Source organism: Coregonus lavaretus (assembly GCF_964263955.1).
Source record: "Coregonus lavaretus genome assembly, chromosome: 15".
NCBI lineage: Eukaryota > Metazoa > Chordata > Actinopteri > Salmoniformes > Salmonidae > Coregonus > Coregonus lavaretus.
In genome coordinates, this window is record NC_140002.1 from 41,053,705 (window position 1) to 41,071,739 (window position 18,035).

The window sequence follows — 18,035 nt, forward strand, 5'->3', positions numbered from 1 at the left end:
ATTTCCTAAGTCAGAGTTCGCTACTTATGTCATCTATGCACTAAATTCAGCTTTCACTAAAGCTGTCAATCAGAGTTGATACAGCATTGTTTATTACCAAAGCAATAAAATGAAGGAGAACCATACTAGAATTCCTCAGTCATAAACATTACATCAGATCTAAGGTAATTCTATCTAAATAGATCAAAGGTGATTCTATCTAAATAGAATATTTAGATAGAATCTAAATATAATCATGTGGAAGAAGTAGTTTCTGCTACTAGAAGTGACCATCATCCTTGAATCTACCTAGACATCCAACTTAAGACAAAGCAACAGTAAACATCATCCCCCACGAATGATGCAGCCCCCCCTTGGGCCAATTGAGATTGCGTGTGACTAACACATTTTCATTACTATAGCTTCCGGCTTGGGCCAATCAGTGTAATTTTGTAAACGCTGGATCTCTATGGCAAGACACATCATTCACCCAGGTTTAGTCAAAATCGGGCAAGTGCTGTCTGAGATATCGCGTATGACTAACGTACTAACGGACAAAGACAGATCCACAGTCCACTCCCCGATTTCATGGTGGGGACAATGAGAATGATGTCAAATGTTATGCCTAATTCTGTCACACAGCTAGAAGTGCTGCTCACATTCCAATATTATGTGGTTCAAATCACTTGGAACTCATAAATCAAACAGCCACACATTTAAGTTCCTTTAGGAAATGTGCAATTTATTTGGTGTAAACACACCGGACGATCAAACAGAAAAACAGTCAGCGCATATGAAACAAAACTGCGTAAACAGATATATACATATATTTGTACAGGAATACTCAAAGGCATACTGTGGGCTATATTCAAGAGCAGATGGTCTTTCATGGTTGTACAGTGTCTGTGCATTTGTAAAGCTGAGAAAAGGACCATCCTCACAGCTTGTGGGCATCTTAGTATATTAGGGTATTGAGCATATGCTACACGTTTCAGCTTGTATGTGGATGATCAATGCTAATTGTTTATTTGAGTGTATGTGCTCACTTTTTGCATCTGTTCCTGCGCCTCTGCAGTCTGCTCTCCCTGCTTCTTCTGTGTTTGTGCGGCTTTGCAGGCTCCACTTCTCCTTGCTGAGCTGTCTGCCTCTTAGGCCCTTCTCTTTGGTGAGCTGTCTGCTTGTTGGGCTGGGTAGAGCTGGGAGGCAGGGGGAGCAGGGGGGCCTGACCCTGGCTGGGACAGGGGGGTCGTGTAGGGGCCCATTGGGGGTATCCTGGCCAGGGCAGCAGGGGGGCAATAGGGGGACACAAGGATGAGGGGGGGACATAGTAGTGGGGCTGGGGAGGGGTGATACTCAGAGGGTACTGCTCACAAGGGTAGCCATGCACCTACAACACACAAAAAAAACTGTTAGTCAAGCACTTAATTAGTTTTACAAGGAAAGGAAAGGGGGATACCTAGTCAGTTGCACAACTGAATGCATTCAAAGTACTGAATGTTGAAAATATCTCCCTCTAATTCCCAGTGAGTCCTCACCATGTTGTTCCAGTGGAACTGGTCCTGGCAGGAGAGGCTGACATCAGCACGCCCTGTGAAGTGGAACACAGATGACTCTGGGAGACCTACGTTCACACTAAGAAGAATAAACAGATGGTCAAGGATTAGATTAAATCTGTTCATAACATTAGCCAAAAATAAGATGCTCTGAAATGACATGGTCTGGCCTGATTCACCTGGGTGTGTCATGTGAAGGGTCATCACGGTCATCCTCTGTGCCTTGAGGTCCAGATCCCCCATCCTGGTGGGAGCTACCTACAAGGGGGAAAGGGGGAGGGCCTAAAAACCTTCACCCTACCTATCTACAATGCACTGATATCCCTAAGCAGCTGAAACAACAGTTACTTTAAGAACACATCCTGCTTCATGTAGAGAGCAAATTGTAAATTAAAAGGTTTTGGAAATGTCCTGATGCTAAATTGCTGCTCTGCAAACTTCATCAGTCCAAATGGGTGAGTTGAAAGCTGATCAAAACGGTCTGTGAATGGATTCTTAATGATGACAAAAAACACTGACCTACCGGTGCCATACTGCAGCCTGATTTGACGGCCAAAGAGCCAAGTGCCATTCAGCAAGGCAATGGCATAGGGTACAGCTTCAGCATGCTTGTAATACACAAACCCATATGACCTTTGGCGACCCTCACGGTCTCGGGCGATGGTGACCTTCTTCAGTGGCCCAGCCTGGTGGTATGTAACAAGGCACAGACAGGATGTAAACTAGAAACACCAGATGCAGATGATGAATTCTTTTTACATTTAAGGAATAATATCTCTGTGCAACTTCCTTTTTGTTGCATTTCACCTGTGGCCACCAACATCACTGGATGTCGCCTTATCATGACTCTCTTCCATCTTATTATCTCTGCATGTCCTTCACATTTAGTGTAAAATGTGATTTGGCTTGCTAGAATTCAAACCAATGACACTACCTCATGAAAAATAAGACAAACAAATTAGGCCAACATGTATTTTAAATTGACTTAAAACACAAATTAATTTCCACCCACAGCGAGAGCAAACTGTAAGACCTGCTAAATTGAGCTGCAGCCACTGTCACCAGGGGTGTTTTCATTATGCCAATTCTGTTGCAATCGTTTCTTAAACAGAAGCAAACAGAACGAAACGGGGAAGGACCTACCTGAATTTGTCGAATAGAAACTCTCGTTTTAGTTGCAACTGTTAGGACTAATGATTACACCCAGACAGGCAGACAGTTCAGCTGGAGTAAACACCAGTGGTTTCATTTCACCCACACATTCATTGCCATTCATTTCGTCAAATGGTAGAGCCTGTGGACAATGGGAGCCTACCTGCAAAAATAGCTCGAAAATAATTTCCTCATTAGCTGAACTGCCTAAATTAGCCACAAAGACAGTTTTGTCTGCCTCTTTCTGGTTCTGCATAATGGTACTCGGAACCTGTTGAGTTATATTTCACCAGCTCTGAAGACCCCTAACCTGCTGCTAGATCAAAATTACATTGATCTGCGTTTGCCGTAAAAAGGATGCCAATAACAGTACATTGCGACATCTGAGGTACATAATTTGTAACACTAGGGGGCGCTGTTGCTTATCCGAAGGTCCAGGTGACATGCTGCCCATTTTAGTAGCGAAAGTCTTCAGAGCCAAAAAGGTTTGTCCTAAGATAAACATTACATTATACTTTATTGATCAAAAGTGAAAGTTGATTGCAAACAAAAATTATAACAGAAAACCACAGAATTACTCTATGTGTTCGTTATGCGCAATGTTAAACTTTTGACAAGAGTTTTATGATGTTGAAAATAGAACTGAACAACAGCAGTAGAAAGGTAAGTAGAAATGTCAATAACACTTCTGATTGTTGTACTACCTGCTTGGAGAGTTTATAACTGGCTATTAGCCCAGCCAGAGTAGTAATTTCTTGGGGGCAGGGGGGTGTGGTCAGGCCTGTGAGAGTAGAGAGAGGCAGGGAACAGTGGGAGTTTGCTCTGCTGTCTTACCTTTTCCACTTCCTGGAATGAACACAGGCACACAGCTATGCAACCAAAAAGAGTTTGAACCTCGACACACTGAGTCCAGGGAACTAGTGCTCTCAAGGTAACAACAAGGTAAGACTTTCAAAATGTCTGTTCCTCTCTGCTTATCTCTCACCCACTCTCTACATTTCTCCCTGAATAAGGCTTTATAGCTTCTTCTGAAGTATTCTTGTGTAATAGAGAAGATTGTTGGCAGGCTGTACATTTACATGTAAGTCATTTAGCAGACGCTCTCATCCAGAGCGACTTACACAGTATGGACAATGGCATTTTCTCAGTGTTTTGTATTACTGTGTAAACACTTGCAGTCTAATAATATAAATATGTGTCTGTGAGCAACATGTGACAGGGATTCGTCTTCTGATTGTGTGAATTATTACTTTTTTGTTTGATGATAATATAGCACAGTGCCAGTGGAGGCTGCTGAGGGGAGGATGGCTCATAATAATGGCTGAAATGGAGTCAATGGAGTGGTATCAAACGTGGTTTCCATGTGGTTGATACCATTCCATTGACTCCATTCCAGCCATTACTATAAGCCGTCCTCCCCTCAGCAGCCTCCAGTGCTCAGTACCATGCGCATTTCCAGAGTTTTGAACACACCCAAAAGGATTCACACTGATAGCCAAGCAGTGTCATTGTCACAGGGTCAACGGTGTCTTTACTGTAGTAGGTAATTGTCTGAAACCTGTTTTTCCTCTCTCTCTCTCGCTCTCTCTCTCTATCTCACACACAAAAACAAAAATTGGATGACGTTCTCATGCACACAGAAAGTGAAACTGTATAGGGAGGGTGAGTCAACTTGGAAGAAACTGAGTTCCAAACAATGCAATGATAATGTGCATGCATCCATGCTGCTAATTGGGAAGGTGTCTGTACTGATGTGTATGCTAATTAGTGGTGGGCACCAATATCAATAATTGGATATAATATCAATATCGTTTGAGCATGGCATATATTGATATTGGTTTATCCTTGCTGTGCAAGACTGCCTCTCTCAAGCTGTTCTCACTCTAGATGTGACGTCACTTCATGCACAGCACACACGCAAGCACCTTCCGACATCCATAGTTATAGATCAGTGGTACAATTTGTAGCCTTCCTAGCGATCAAGCCATATCCCTGTACATACTGTGCCTTTATCAGTGGGGCAGCTTAGCAAATCAATCATGCACTTTGTGAAAAAAGCACCAAATTTGGCACAGATGTAGATTTATATACCCTGAAAAGATTTAGATATGGAGCCACCCCAGATTTGGCCCCTGGGGGATGTGGCATCCATTTTACCATCCGCAGTACCATTATTTTACAATTCAGAAGGACTGTTTTGAGATGAAGGCACCAAATTTGGAACAGAGGTAGATTTATGGAAACTTAGAAGATGTAGATTTCGAGCAACCCCGGATTTGGCCCCTGGGGGCCAGTGATGGCAATTTAAAAAAAATGGCTGCTGATGGTAACACTATTTTGCAGTTCAGAAGGACTATTTTGAGATAAACAAACCTAAGTTGCCACAGAGGTAGATGTATGTAGCCTGAAAATATTTAGATATGGCGCTACCCCAGATTTGCCTCCTGGGGGCCATAGCAGCCATCTTACAAAATTACTACTGTCAGTAATGCAATTTTAAATTTCTTAAGGCTTTTATTTTAGATAAACACAGCAAATTGTGCACAGTGGTAGATTTAGGTAACCTCAAAAGAGTTAGATATGGAGCCACCACAGATTTGGCCCCTGGGGCCGTGGCAGCCATCTTACTAAATGGCTGCAGGCTGTACCAGTATTTACAAACCTTTAATCTACAGAAAGTCATGGCCTACTGTACTTTTAAAAGTCATGTACTATACTTCTTGCCCTGAATCTCCTGAAAACCAAATGTTTACCAGTAACACACAGTATAATACAATGAGTACAGAGAGAAACACAGCAGTCATGTAGGCCAAAAAAGTGAACATTTCTGGGACTGAGTGTAGCAGAGGTGAGTTAGAACACTCCAGTGATGAGGTAGCCCTGCCTGAGACTTAAAACTATCTTCGGCGCAAGATAGAAGATTGTTTTGGCCAAATGGATAAGACGATCGGTTCCCGAGTGGGAGACCGGGATTCACATCGTACCAGATACCTGAGCATGTTAACAAATGGCTACTAAAGCTACTTTGCAATGCCCATATCAGGAGCAAATTCAGACTAACTACAGCTGTACCTGGGAATATATCATAGCCATTGAATAGTTCACAATTGCTGTGGGACAATACTCTCAAGCTGTGCTTCTGTCAGATAAGAGCTGTGCCTGGGGGGCCTCCCGAGTGGTGTAGCGGTCTAAGGCACTGTCTCCCGAGCCGGTTGGGGAGTTGCAGCGATGAGACAAGATTGAAAAAAGGGGGTAAACTACAAAAAAAATTGAAAAAAAGAACTGTCCCTGGCACAAGGAATATTTTACTTTCAACCCGTTTCATAAATAAAAGTAGGGTGACACACTAGCTTTTCTATTTCCAGCTGAATATAATGTTCTGCAATTGGAACAAATTAAAGGCACAGTTTAGTATGTCATGGACTTTTGGTGGTGACTGTTGATCTGAGGCAGCATCAGGTAAAGGTGTACATCCTGCACCCTATGGGACCCCCGAAAAACATCATTCTAAATACAGCAACAAACAGAATATACACCCTTTCAAAAGAGATGAGTACAGCATCAAAAGCCCTGGAACTAACCAGCTAATTTACTAGTGGCTACTAAGCAAAGGTAACTCATGGCCTTGGACCGGATCTGACATCCTGTATTCAAGTGTATGCTCTACATCAACCAATGCTGTACATCAACCAATGGCAGTCATGTTATAAAAACATTAGGAGATGTACACAAGGGTCTCTAAACTATAATATACATTATAACATCTAGCCTAATTGGGGTCAAAGGCATTTTGTAAGAAGGCTGCCATGGCCCCCAGGGGCCAAAGCTGTGGTGGCACCATTTCTAAAAAATGTCAGGGTACATGCATACACTTAGTGTAAAAAACATTAAGGACACCTGCTCTGCTCTTTCCATGACATAGACTGACCAGGTGAATCCAGGTGTAAGCTATGATCCCTTATTGATGTCACTTGTTAAATCCACTTCAATCAGTGTAGATGAAAGGGAGGAAACAGGTTAAAGAAGGATTTTTATGCCTTGAGACAACTGAGATTGTGTATGTGTGCCATAACAGAGGGTGAATGGGTAAGACAAAATATTTAATTGCCTTTGATTGGGGTATGGTAGGAGGTGCCAGGCACACCGGTTTGTGTCAAGAACTGCAACATTGCTGGGTTTTTCACTCTCAACAGTTTCCCATGTGTATCAAGAATGGTCCACCACCCAAAGGACATCCAGCCAACTTGACACAACTGTGGGAAGCATTGGAGTCAACATCGGCCAGCATCCCTGTGGAATGCTTTCGATACCTTGTGGAGTCCATGCCCCGACGAATTGAGGTTGTTCTGAGGGCAAAAGGGGGAGTGCAACTCAATATTAGGAAGGTGTTCTTAGTGTTTTGTACACTCAGTGTATAGTTCTGTGCAAAATTTGGTTTGTTTATCTGAAAATAAGCCTTCTGAACTGTAAAATGTTCATACCCTCAATGGCCATTTTGTAAGATGGCTGCCACGGCCCCCTGGGCCAAATCTGTGGTTGGTCTATATCTACATTTTTTCACGGTACATTAATCTACCTCTGTGCCACATTAGGTGTGTTTATCTCAAACAAGGCCTTCAGAACTGTAACATTGTATTACCAACAGTGGCCATTGTGTAAGTTGCCACAGCCCCTAGGGGCCAAATCTGTAGTGGAGCCAAATTCCGAGCCTTTGTCTTAAAATAATCCTTCTGAATTATAAAATAATGGTACTGCTGGCAGCCATTTTCATAGATAGCTGCCAGGGCCCCCTGGGGCCATATCTGTGGTAGCTCCATATCTAAATATTTTCAGGGTACATACATCTACCTCTGTGCAAAATTAAGTGCTCTACGGGAATTAAGAGAGATCTAACTCTGATTTGGTACCTTCTTCTCAAAACAGTACTTCTGAACTGTAAAATAATGTTATTGCCTGCGGCCATTTTGAAAAATGGCTGCCACGCCCCCAGGGGCCAAATCTGGGGTGGCTCCATATCTAAATCTTTTCAGGGTGCATACATCTACCTCTGTGCCAAATGTGGTGCTTTTATCACAACATGCACAATTGTTTAAGATTTTTCAGCTTAGCCCCCCACCCCATGATAGGCTACTGTTATCCTTCAAGTAAACTACAAATCAACCGTTCACCGTGTCTTGCCATCATTGCGTTCTGACCAACTCCGGAGGCAAACACACCCAAACCACACCCACATAGAAGTTGGTTGACACTCAAAGCTGTCAATCAAGCCATTAACCCTGAAGTGCCTACTAGCCCCATGTTACATCCTACACTATGCTGTGCTGTGCTGTGCCCTATGCTGTGCTATGCTGTGCTATGCTGTGCTGTGCTATTCTGTGATGTGCTGTGCCCTATGCTGTGCTATGCTATGCTATGCTGTGCTGTGCTGTGCCCTATGCTGTGCTATGCTGTGCTATGCTATGCTGTACCCTATGCTGTGCTATGCTGTGCTATGCTGTGCTGTGCCCTATGCTGTGCTATGCTATGCTGTGCTATGCTATGCTGTGCTGTGCTATGCTATGCTGTACCCTATGCTGTGCTATGCTGTGTGTGTGCTGTGCTGTGCTGTGCTGTGCTGTGTGTGTGCTATGCTTTGCTATGCTATGCTATGCTGTGTTGTGTGTGTGTGTGTGTGTGCTATGCTGTGCTATGCTATGCTATGCTGTGTGAATCCTCGTCTTAATTAAACCCAACTCAACTGTAATCCACCTGTCTGTCATATGTGCCCTGATCAGCACCTGGGAGCGAACACATTAAGCAATACCAAACCTATGAATATACAGTCCACCAAGTCATTTTACATTTACATTTCAGTCATTTAGCAGAAACTCTTCTCCAGAGCAACTTACAGTTGGTGCATTAATCTTAAGATAGCTAGGTCATAACAACCACATATCTCAGTCATAGTAAGTACATTTTTCAGTCCTCTATTACAGTTAACCTACACTTTAATGTAAAAGACAATACATGACTGTTCCTGCAGGCACAAATCCTCTCATAGGCTCTCTCATTTAGTATACTTAGCTTCCCATTGTATTCAAACTGATTAGGAAGGTTAGGCCGCCAGAATATTTGACATCTGGCCCAATGGGCAATTAGAAAAGCAGTTGTCTGAATTTCACAAGCCGTGGAAGTCCATACAGTTGCAATGTTATTCATTCAATGGGTGGCAGGTAGCTTAGTGGTTAAGAGCGTTGTGCCAGTAACCGAAAGGTCGCTGGTTCTAATCCCCGAGCCGACTAGGTGAAAAGTCTGTCGATGTGCCCTTGAGCAAGGCACTTAACCCTAATTGCTCCTGTAAGTCGCTCTGGATAAGAGCGTCTGCTAAATGACCAATGTATGTATGTATGTAAACCAATATGATTCAAAAATTCAACTGATATATAGATTTTCCATATCATTGCCCATCACTAATGCCTATCACTATTTATAAAAAGGGTTAAATGCAGGATGAGTCTGAAAGAATGCCTTCCTTCTCTTCAGTAATTGTATTGTAACAGCGAGGAAAGCCACACACTGATGGAGGATCACACACTACAGAAGACTACCTAGTAAATGACCTAGTGCTAATCTGTAGTCAATTTACATGCTAATATCCATGAGCTGTTCTGATGACAGGGTGACTTTCCAGTGACAACTAGAGGATACTTCCAATGAAAAACAGCTCACTTGCTTTAGAGAACTACCCCATCTCGAAATCTGACCTCCTTTGCATACACACTTAGAAAAAAAAGTGCTATCTAGAACCTAAACAGGTTATTCAGCTTTCCCCACAGGAGAACCCTTTGAATAACCCTTTTTGGTTCAGGTAGAACCCTTTTGGGTTCCATGTAGGCCCCTTTCCACAGAGGGTTCTACGTGGAACCAAAAAGGGTTCTCCTATGGGGACAGCTATTTTCTAAGAGTGTACTCTACGAGTTCAGACATGCCCTTATGCACCTAGTACTGAGCTGTTCTGATGACAAGGTGACATTCCAGTGACAACTAGAGGATACTTCCAATGAAAAACAGCTCACTTGCTTTAGAGTACTTCCCCATCTCGAAATCTGACCTCCATTGTATACACTCTTAGAAAACAGTGCTATCTAGAACCAAAAAGGGTTCTCCCTGGAACCAAAAGGGATTCTCCTATGGGGACAGCTATTTTCTAAGAGTGTACTCTACGAGTTCAGACCTTCCCTTGTGCACCTAGTACTGCATTGATGCAGTGAAAGAAATGCACCATATGGTGTCCAGTAGTACACAAACACACCATAGTCACCCAATGGGGACAGAGAGAGGGACAGAGATATTCAGCTCAGTCAACTGGTCTCAGAGCATAACCCTCATCAGTTTACAGTTTAGTTATTTAGCAGATGCTCTTATCCAGAGCGACTTACAGTAGTGAGTGCATACATTTTCATATTTGTTCGTACTGGTCCCCCGTGGGAATCGAACCCACAACCCTGGCGTTGCAAGTGCCATGCTCTACCAATTGAGCCACACGGGACTGTCACTGTACAATCAAATAGTGTTGCTTTAAAATAGTTGGAGAAAGAGATTTACCCTGTTTATGTAACATTTTGTAACCACTAACCATTGTAACAATAGTCTTATAACTGGCTCGTTGCAGGTCTGAAGGATGTCCTTTTGGTGGTTCCTGGCACTGCTGCTGGGATCTGTTGCGATATACAGGGGTATGGTGACCTTACACACGTGCACGCACACACGCACGCACTCACACACAAACATACACACACACTTTAACTGCGTCAAACATAGGGTGGGGACATCAAATAATACTCCCCCAGCTATTGGCAGATCCTTCGGGAAACTTTAAGACATCACAAAAATAGGTTGTTTAGCCAGAGTGGTTTATGTGGTGGTCAGACACATAGTATAAGCAGTCACTGACAGGAAAGACTGCTTCTGGAACTTTCCACTCAACAATGACAGTGATTTTTCCTTTGACTATTTTTCTTTCTTTCTTTCCCTTTGACTTACTCCGTCTCCAGCCCATGAATGTGATGTGTTCACTGATCTGGACCTCCATCACGCTATCATCGGTACCAGCCTGTATGTGAAGCTGTTGCTGTACACCAGAGCTAATCTGATCTGTGGTCAGGAGCTGTCCCACCACAACCTGTCAGCCCAGCCCCTGTTCAACGTCACCAAACCCACCACCTTTGTCATTCATGGCTACCGTCCTTCGGGCTCTCCGCCCAACTGGCTCCATGACATCACACAGAAGCTGCTGGCCCGCGGAGACATGAACGTCCTGTTGGTGGACTGGAACCGTGGAGCTGCCAATGTCAACTACCTGAAAGTTGTGGCCTACACACGCGATACAGCAGACAACCTCACTGCCTTCATCACAAATATGCAGGTAAGAGTGGGTGCTTAGTCTGAATACTGTATCTCACATACTTATTTAGGGCCAAATGTATAAATATGTAATAACAGTGTAATATCTCTTTTGCCTATTTTAGGAGAATGGTGCCTTTCTTAGTTCCATCCATATGATTGGAATCAGTCTTGGAGCTCACATCTCAGGCTTTGTTGGAGCCAAATTCAAAGGCAAAATTGGGAGGATCACAGGTTAGAATCAATGGAATAGATTTTCTGTTTGTTCCTCCCCGCTTTTATTTTAGATACTGCAAGCTAACACATTTATCCTACAAAACACATTTATCCTACAAATGTACTGATCTGATGTTGACCTGATCAGCTCTAGATCCAGCGGGGCCTCTGTTCACTGGGAAACCCCCAGAGGACCGTCTGGACCCCACAGATGCACAGTTTGTGGACGTTGTGCACACAGACATGGACGGTATGTATGCGTCCCTGCTTGCATGTTTGGCTTTCACTGAATACCAAGGGAATCATGTATTATTGTGTTTCCTGTTGTGTATGTGTATCTTAATGTGTTCATTTTGTATTACCAGCATTGGGGTTCAGGAAGCCATTGGGCCACATTGATTTCTATCCTAATGGTGGAGCCGACCAGCCTGGCTGTCCAAAGACCATCTTCTCAGGTAAGTCTCTTGATAAGACAGACATAACAATCAAACTGGTTAGCCAGAGAGATCATTCAACAATTCCATTTGCACAAGATGCCGTCCTTCAAATGAGACATAGGACATGTGTATCACATAGTTCATTCCTGTGATGGTAAACATATTAATTATGTCCTCTCCCCTTCCTACTCTACCAGGGTCCGGCTATTTTAAGTGTGACCACCAGAGATCAGTGTTCCTCTATCTGGGCTCCATCACCCAGACCTGTAACATCAGTGCCTTCCCATGCTCTTCCTACACCGAATTCCTGGATGGACACTGCATGGACTGTGATCAATTCAAACCTGCCGGATGCCCAGTCTTTGGTTGGTACTCTCTAACTCCCATTAGATTAATGAGTTCTCCATTAGATGCAAGCTTTTTTAATCACATATGTAATCACAAAAAGTTTCCAGACTCGCTAAAATCAGTGCCTTGATTAAGCTAATGTACATTCATGAATCACACATAGTTCTTTCACGTGATGGCCAATCCATCTTTGGAAGGCAGTGTCCCTTTACACAGACATAACATGGCTGTTTTATCTGTTGTTCCAGGATATGATAGCATTGAGTGGAAGGACACTCTGGTGCCTTTGAAGCAAACCAAGGCTTTCTTCACCACCAATAAACAGACTCCATTCTGCAGTAAGTGGATAATCATCGGCTTACATACACATTTGACTTCTATAAAGAGACTTTCTGGGAATACTGCTTTGCCCAGTCTGCTTTCTTCTTCTAACCACTTATTTTCGATGATCAGGCAAAATGTACAGGACTAACTAGAAATCACATTTTTCTCTCTCTCTCTCTCTCTCTCTTTTCTCTCTCTAAGGGACAAACTATAGGGTGGACATTGTAACATGGAACCATGATACTCGCTGGGGCTACATCTCCATCAAACTACACAATGGTAGTGAGGTGGCAGAGGCAACAATAAACCAGTAAGTTACTATTTTCTCACCGTATCATTCTCAAAACGACACATACTTGTGAATGTTTACACACTCTGGGGGAAGTAATTAACATCTCATTCTCTCTCCTTCTTCAGTAAAGCATCCAAGTTTGAGAAGTACTCAGAGACCAGATTATTGGCCCAGTTTGATAAAGACATACAGAAAGTCCACAAGATCTCAATAAAATTCTCTACAGGGAATGCATTACAATTTAAGCACAAACTACGAGTGCTCCGCATCCGTCTCATACACCTGGAGCGTAAAGACAGGTCAGTGTTCATTTGCACCCTCTTATCTAGGGCTTCTCTCACATGTCACCCATTTACTGTAAGTACTATGCCTTCAGAAAGTATTTATACCCCTTGACTTATTCCACATTTTGTTGTGTTACAGCCTGAATTCAAAATGAATGAAATTGGTTTTTTTTCTCTCAGTGAAAACATGTTTTTAGAAATGTTTGCAAATTTATTGAAAATAAAGTAATCTCATTTATGTACATATAGTGAGGGAAAAAAGTATTTGATCCCCTCTCAATCAGAAAGATTTCTGGCTCCCAGGTGTCTTTTATACAGGTAACGAGCTGAGATTAGGAGCACACTCTTAAAGGGAGTGCTCCTAATCTGTTTGTTACCTGTATAAAAGACACCTGTCCACAGAAGCAATCAATCAATCAGATTCCAAACTCTCCACCATGGCCAAGACCAAAGAGCTCTCCAAGGATGTCAGGGACAAGATTATAGACCTACACAAGGCTGGAATGGGCTACAAGACCATCGCCAAGCAGCTTGGTGAGAAGGCGACAACAGTTGGTGCGATTATTCGCAAATGGAAGAAACACAAAAGACCTCACCTGGTGGAGTTGCAATGATCATGAGAATGGTGAGGAATCAGCCCAGAACTACACGGGAGGATCTTGTCAATGATCTCAAGGCAGCTGGGACCATAGTCACCAAGAAAACAATTGGTAACACACTACGCCGTGAAGGACTGAAATCCTGCAGCGCCCGCAATGTCCCCCTGCTCAAGAAAGCACATATACAGGCCCTTCTGAAGGTTGCCAATGAACATCTGAATGATTCAGAGGAGAACTGGGTGTTGTGGTCAGATGAGACCCAAATCGAGCTCTTTGGCATCAACTCAACTCGCTGTGTTTGGAGGAGGAGGAATGCTGCCTATGACCCCAAGAACACCATCCCCACCGTCAAACATGGAGGTGGAAACATTATGCTTTGGGGGTGTTTTTCTACTAAGGGGACAGGACAACTTCACAGCATCAAAGGGACGATGGACAGGACCTTGTACCATCAAATCTTGGGTGAGAACCTCCTTCCCTCAGCCAGGGCATTGAAAATTGGTCGTGGATGGGTATTCCAGCATGACAATGACCCAAAACACACAGCCAAGGCAACAAAGTAGTGTCTCAAGAAGAGGCACATTAAGGTCCTGGAGTGGGCTAGCCAGTCTCCAGACCTTAACCCCATAGAAAATCTGTGGAGGGAGCTGAAGTTTCGAGTTGCCAAACGTCAGCCTTGAAACCTTAATGACTTGGAGAAGATCTGCAAAGAGGAGTGGGACAAAATCCCTCCTGAGATGTGTGCAAACCTGGTGGCCAACTACAAGAAATGTCTGACCTCTGTGATTGCCAACAAGGGTTTTGCCACCAAGTACTAAGTCATGTTTTGCAGAGGGGTCAAATACTTATTTCCCTCATTTAAAATGCAAATCAATTTATAACATTTTTGACATGCGTTTTTCTGGATTTTTGTTGTTGTTATTCTGTCTCTGTGTTCAAATAAACCTACCATTAAAATTATAGACTGATCATGTCTTTGTCAGTGGGCAAACGTACAAAATCAGCAGGGGATCAAATACTTGTTTCCCTCACTGTAACTATTAACACCTCTGAGTCAATACTTTGTAGAAGCATCCATTCCCTGAGCGGTTTCTTTCCTCTCCGGCAACTGAGTTAGGAAGGATACCTGTATCTTTTTAGTGACTGGGTTTATTGATACACCATCCAAAATGTAATTAATAACTTCACCATGCTCAAAGGGATATTCAATATCTGCATTTGTATTTAATTTTTACCCATCTACCAATAGGTTCCCATTCTTTGCGAGGCATTGGAAAACCTCCCTAGTGTTTGTGGTTGAATCTGTTTTGAAATTCACTGCTCGACTGAGGGACCTTACAGATGTGTGGTGTATAGAGATGAGTTAGCTGTTCAAAAATCATGTTAAACACTTATTGCACACGTAGTGAGTCCAAACTATTATTCCTAAACTTATTTAGGCTTGCCATAACAAAGGGGTTGAATACTTATTGGCTCAAGACATTTCAGCGTTTAATTTTTTATTAATTTGTAAAATGTTCGAAAAACATAATTCCGCTTTGACATTATGGGGTATTGTGTGTAGGCTAGTTACAAAAAATCTCAATGTAATCTATTTAATTCAGTTTGTAACACAACAAAATGTAGAAAAAGTCAAGGGGTATATACTTTCTGAAGGCATCTTTACTTGTACTTTGCCCTTTCATGTGACTTTTAGTGTGTCAAGTCACTGTTTCCTTGTGTAATTTTGCATGAAAGTTTCACCTCTTATCAAACATCTCTTACCCTTTTACTAAATTATCAATGTCACCCTCTAACACACACAGGCCTCTCTGCCGCTATGATGTCATCCTGGAGGAGAACAGAGAGGTGACCTTCAGACCCATCCCCTGTGAGGAGTCCAACTTCTGAGACAATAGCAGATCTAAGATGTACAGAATCAGCAGCGGCCATATGATGGCTCTCTGGGTAAATAGTGTGAGGCGGTTGACCCAGGTAGCCTACATACAGCTAGCTACTCACTGTCAACTCCTTGTATTCAGTGGCTTAAGTCTAGTAAGAGTCCAGAGCATTGTAAATAAGTGCAATGATTTTAAAGAAAAATATATTGTATTTATTACGAGAATCTAGAAAAATACTACGATTGTGTCTATGTCACTGTCACTGATTGTGTGGGATGAGGAACCATACCACAAACGCAATATTTTAGGACTGTCAATAATAAAATAAAAAAATTGGGAATGAGAGCCACGTAAATACAAATGAAAATGTACTTTAAACCACTGTTGACGTAAAGAACATGATTGTTTTTTTATTTATTTTTATTTAAAAAAGTAAAATAAACTAATATAAAATGTATCTGTACAAGATGCTCATGAGTTAAACTTTTCTCAACTAAACAACTAAGATTGTTCATTATTATTCATATTTTAAAAACATTCACTATAGTTTTTCTGTTGAGTTTCATAAATGAGTGATACTACACAGCAAACGCCTCAGTCTTTGATACTTCATTTTGAAGATTCTATGAGACGGATGACCGTTTTTTCTGGTTTTGTTGGGGATGTCATGCTGTTTGAGTCTGACAGGTCATTTAGACTTGTGCTTCTTCATCTGTGCCACCTCCATCTGAGACACAAGACAACACACAGACATGAGACCCAGAGGTAACATCAAGTGGACACAACAGTAAGCAAGCACTGCACCATGATAAGAAATCATTACAACCATTTACATCAATCTGGACTGTAATAAACAGAGCCTGTCTTAAGTCAGGAAAAGTTCCTGTCATAAAATTGATCTCTAATACGATGCCTACACATTGTATTAGGTGCTATCTAGAACCTAAAATGGTTATTTGGCTGTCCCCATAGGAGAACCCTTTGAAAAACTATTTTTGGGTCCAGGTAGAACCCTTTAAATTCTAGGTAGAAGCCTTTTGGGTTCCATGTAAAACTCTTTCCAGAGGTTTCTACATGGAACCCAAAAGAGTTCTACCTGGAACCAAAAATAGTTTTATGGGCACAGCCGAAGAACCCTTTTTTTCTAAGAGTGTAGGTAAACATCTAATCTCTGTTAGGTATATCGCCGGTAGAGTGATGTATTCAGTACTTGGATCATATGCAGTGTCTGCTGACAGACGCACAGTACCTGTACTGACAAACGGATCCTTTTCTCCTCATCCAGCTCATTCATCAGCAGTTGAATCTCTTTGCTAACACATAGAGAAGAGAAATCCTAAATCAGAGGCACACTTGGAAAACACAATACAAGACATACTGTAGTTACACGCAAAGATAAACAAAGACTTACTTGTGCTGGCTCTTCATCATTTCTACCTCGTTCCTCAGGTCCCGGAGCTCTGTCCGCAGCTGTTCTAGGGTCAGTGGGCCCTGGGCACTTGGCTCCCTCCTGGGATTGGGGTTAGAGGTGAGGTGAGGGGGCAGGGTCACACGCAGGATAGCAGAGAGAGACCCAGGGAGGAGGGTGGAGAAGGGGTGGGAAACACTGGCACTGGCACCAGTGGATGATGAAGAGGAGGAGAGCTTTGTGGGCCTTGGAGGGCGGTGAGGCTTCTTTTCAACCACCTGTCCACCAACACATCACAACAGCACAAACTGGTCAAACAATTGATAGTCTTTAAACCAACACAACATGAATAAGCAATGACATTGGGCAGCAAGCATTGTAAGGTGAAAATGGACTTACAGGTAAAACAGGGGTGTTTGTAGGTGCTGTCTGGGTGCTGATGAGTGATATGACAGAGGAAAGGTCCAGCTTCGTCTCACCCTCCTGTGTAGGGGCTACCTGTACATCTTCCTGTAAGCCAGGGCTAGACTGAGCAGCCTGAGAGGACAACAGCAAACAGAGAAATAAACATGAGTATTGAAAGGAGACAAGGATTTCACTATTTTAAAATGACAGATATCGTGTTATGTGTACAGGTGGTTATTGTAATTGTGTCCCTAAAGAATATGGAATACTTCAGTACCTTTATAAATACTTACTAACACATGTTAAATGTGCATGCTTGCTTGCTTGTGCATGTGTGTTTGGGTTGTTCGCCAGCTTGCCAGCTCAAATGTTAAATTTAACTCAAGGACAAATGGGACACAAACAGAGCTGTGAGTAGTTGACAAGTTCCTCAGAGACTAAACAACCCTATCACATGCTGCACTACTCTACAATAATAAACAGATAACCATATCAGATATCGGTGTGTAGAAGTATACTTACCAATGAGAGAATCTGTGACTGAAATCTTTGGTCATCCACATGTGCTGCCAATTGGTTCAGAGTCTCTGTGACCGAAACGATAGCATCAAAATCATCAATGTCTTGGGAAAAAAATGAAAAACAAACCAACAGACTGCATTAGACACATTGTTTATTTGATTTGAAGTAAAATAACAGAGGGCATCATAAAAACACAGTGTCAGGCATTCTTCAATTGTTGAGCCATTGATAAATCTAAAGCATATTAAACGAGT

At 42.5% G+C, this 18,035-nt stretch overlaps 2 protein-coding genes across 3 annotated transcripts; one reads left to right on the forward strand and one right to left on the reverse strand.

The window, feature by feature from the left end:
- Positions 1–1,021: 1,021 nt before the first annotated feature.
- LOC311142176 (uncharacterized protein) lies at positions 1,022–2,940 on the reverse strand (the record flags this gene model as incomplete). The annotated part of the gene is made up of 5 exons (XM_084177769.1): positions 1,022–1,366; positions 1,515–1,611; positions 1,712–1,790; positions 2,056–2,218; positions 2,848–2,940. The coding sequence occupies 5 exons, from the start codon at positions 2,938–2,940 to the stop codon at positions 1,022–1,024; spliced, it is 777 nt and encodes a 258-aa protein (XP_084033895.1).
- A 601-nt stretch (positions 2,941–3,541) lies between these two features.
- On the forward strand, positions 3,542–16,026 carry LOC311142270 (lipase member H-like). 2 transcript variants are annotated; one of them, XM_084177891.1, is made up of 12 exons: positions 3,542–3,626; positions 4,325–4,346; positions 10,336–10,399; positions 10,718–11,088; positions 11,192–11,300; positions 11,431–11,532; positions 11,648–11,737; positions 11,917–12,084; positions 12,316–12,405; positions 12,593–12,701; positions 12,809–12,982; positions 15,372–16,026. In XM_084177891.1, the coding sequence occupies exons 3-12, from the start codon at positions 10,345–10,347 to the stop codon at positions 15,454–15,456; spliced, it is 1,353 nt and encodes a 450-aa protein (XP_084034017.1). In that variant the 5' UTR covers positions 3,542–3,626; positions 4,325–4,346; positions 10,336–10,344; the 3' UTR covers positions 15,457–16,026. The 2 variants fall into 2 exon arrangements, with proteins under 2 accessions (XP_084034017.1, XP_084034018.1); XM_084177892.1 differs by lacking the exon at positions 4,325–4,346.
- Positions 16,027–18,035: the final 2,009 nt, after the last annotated feature.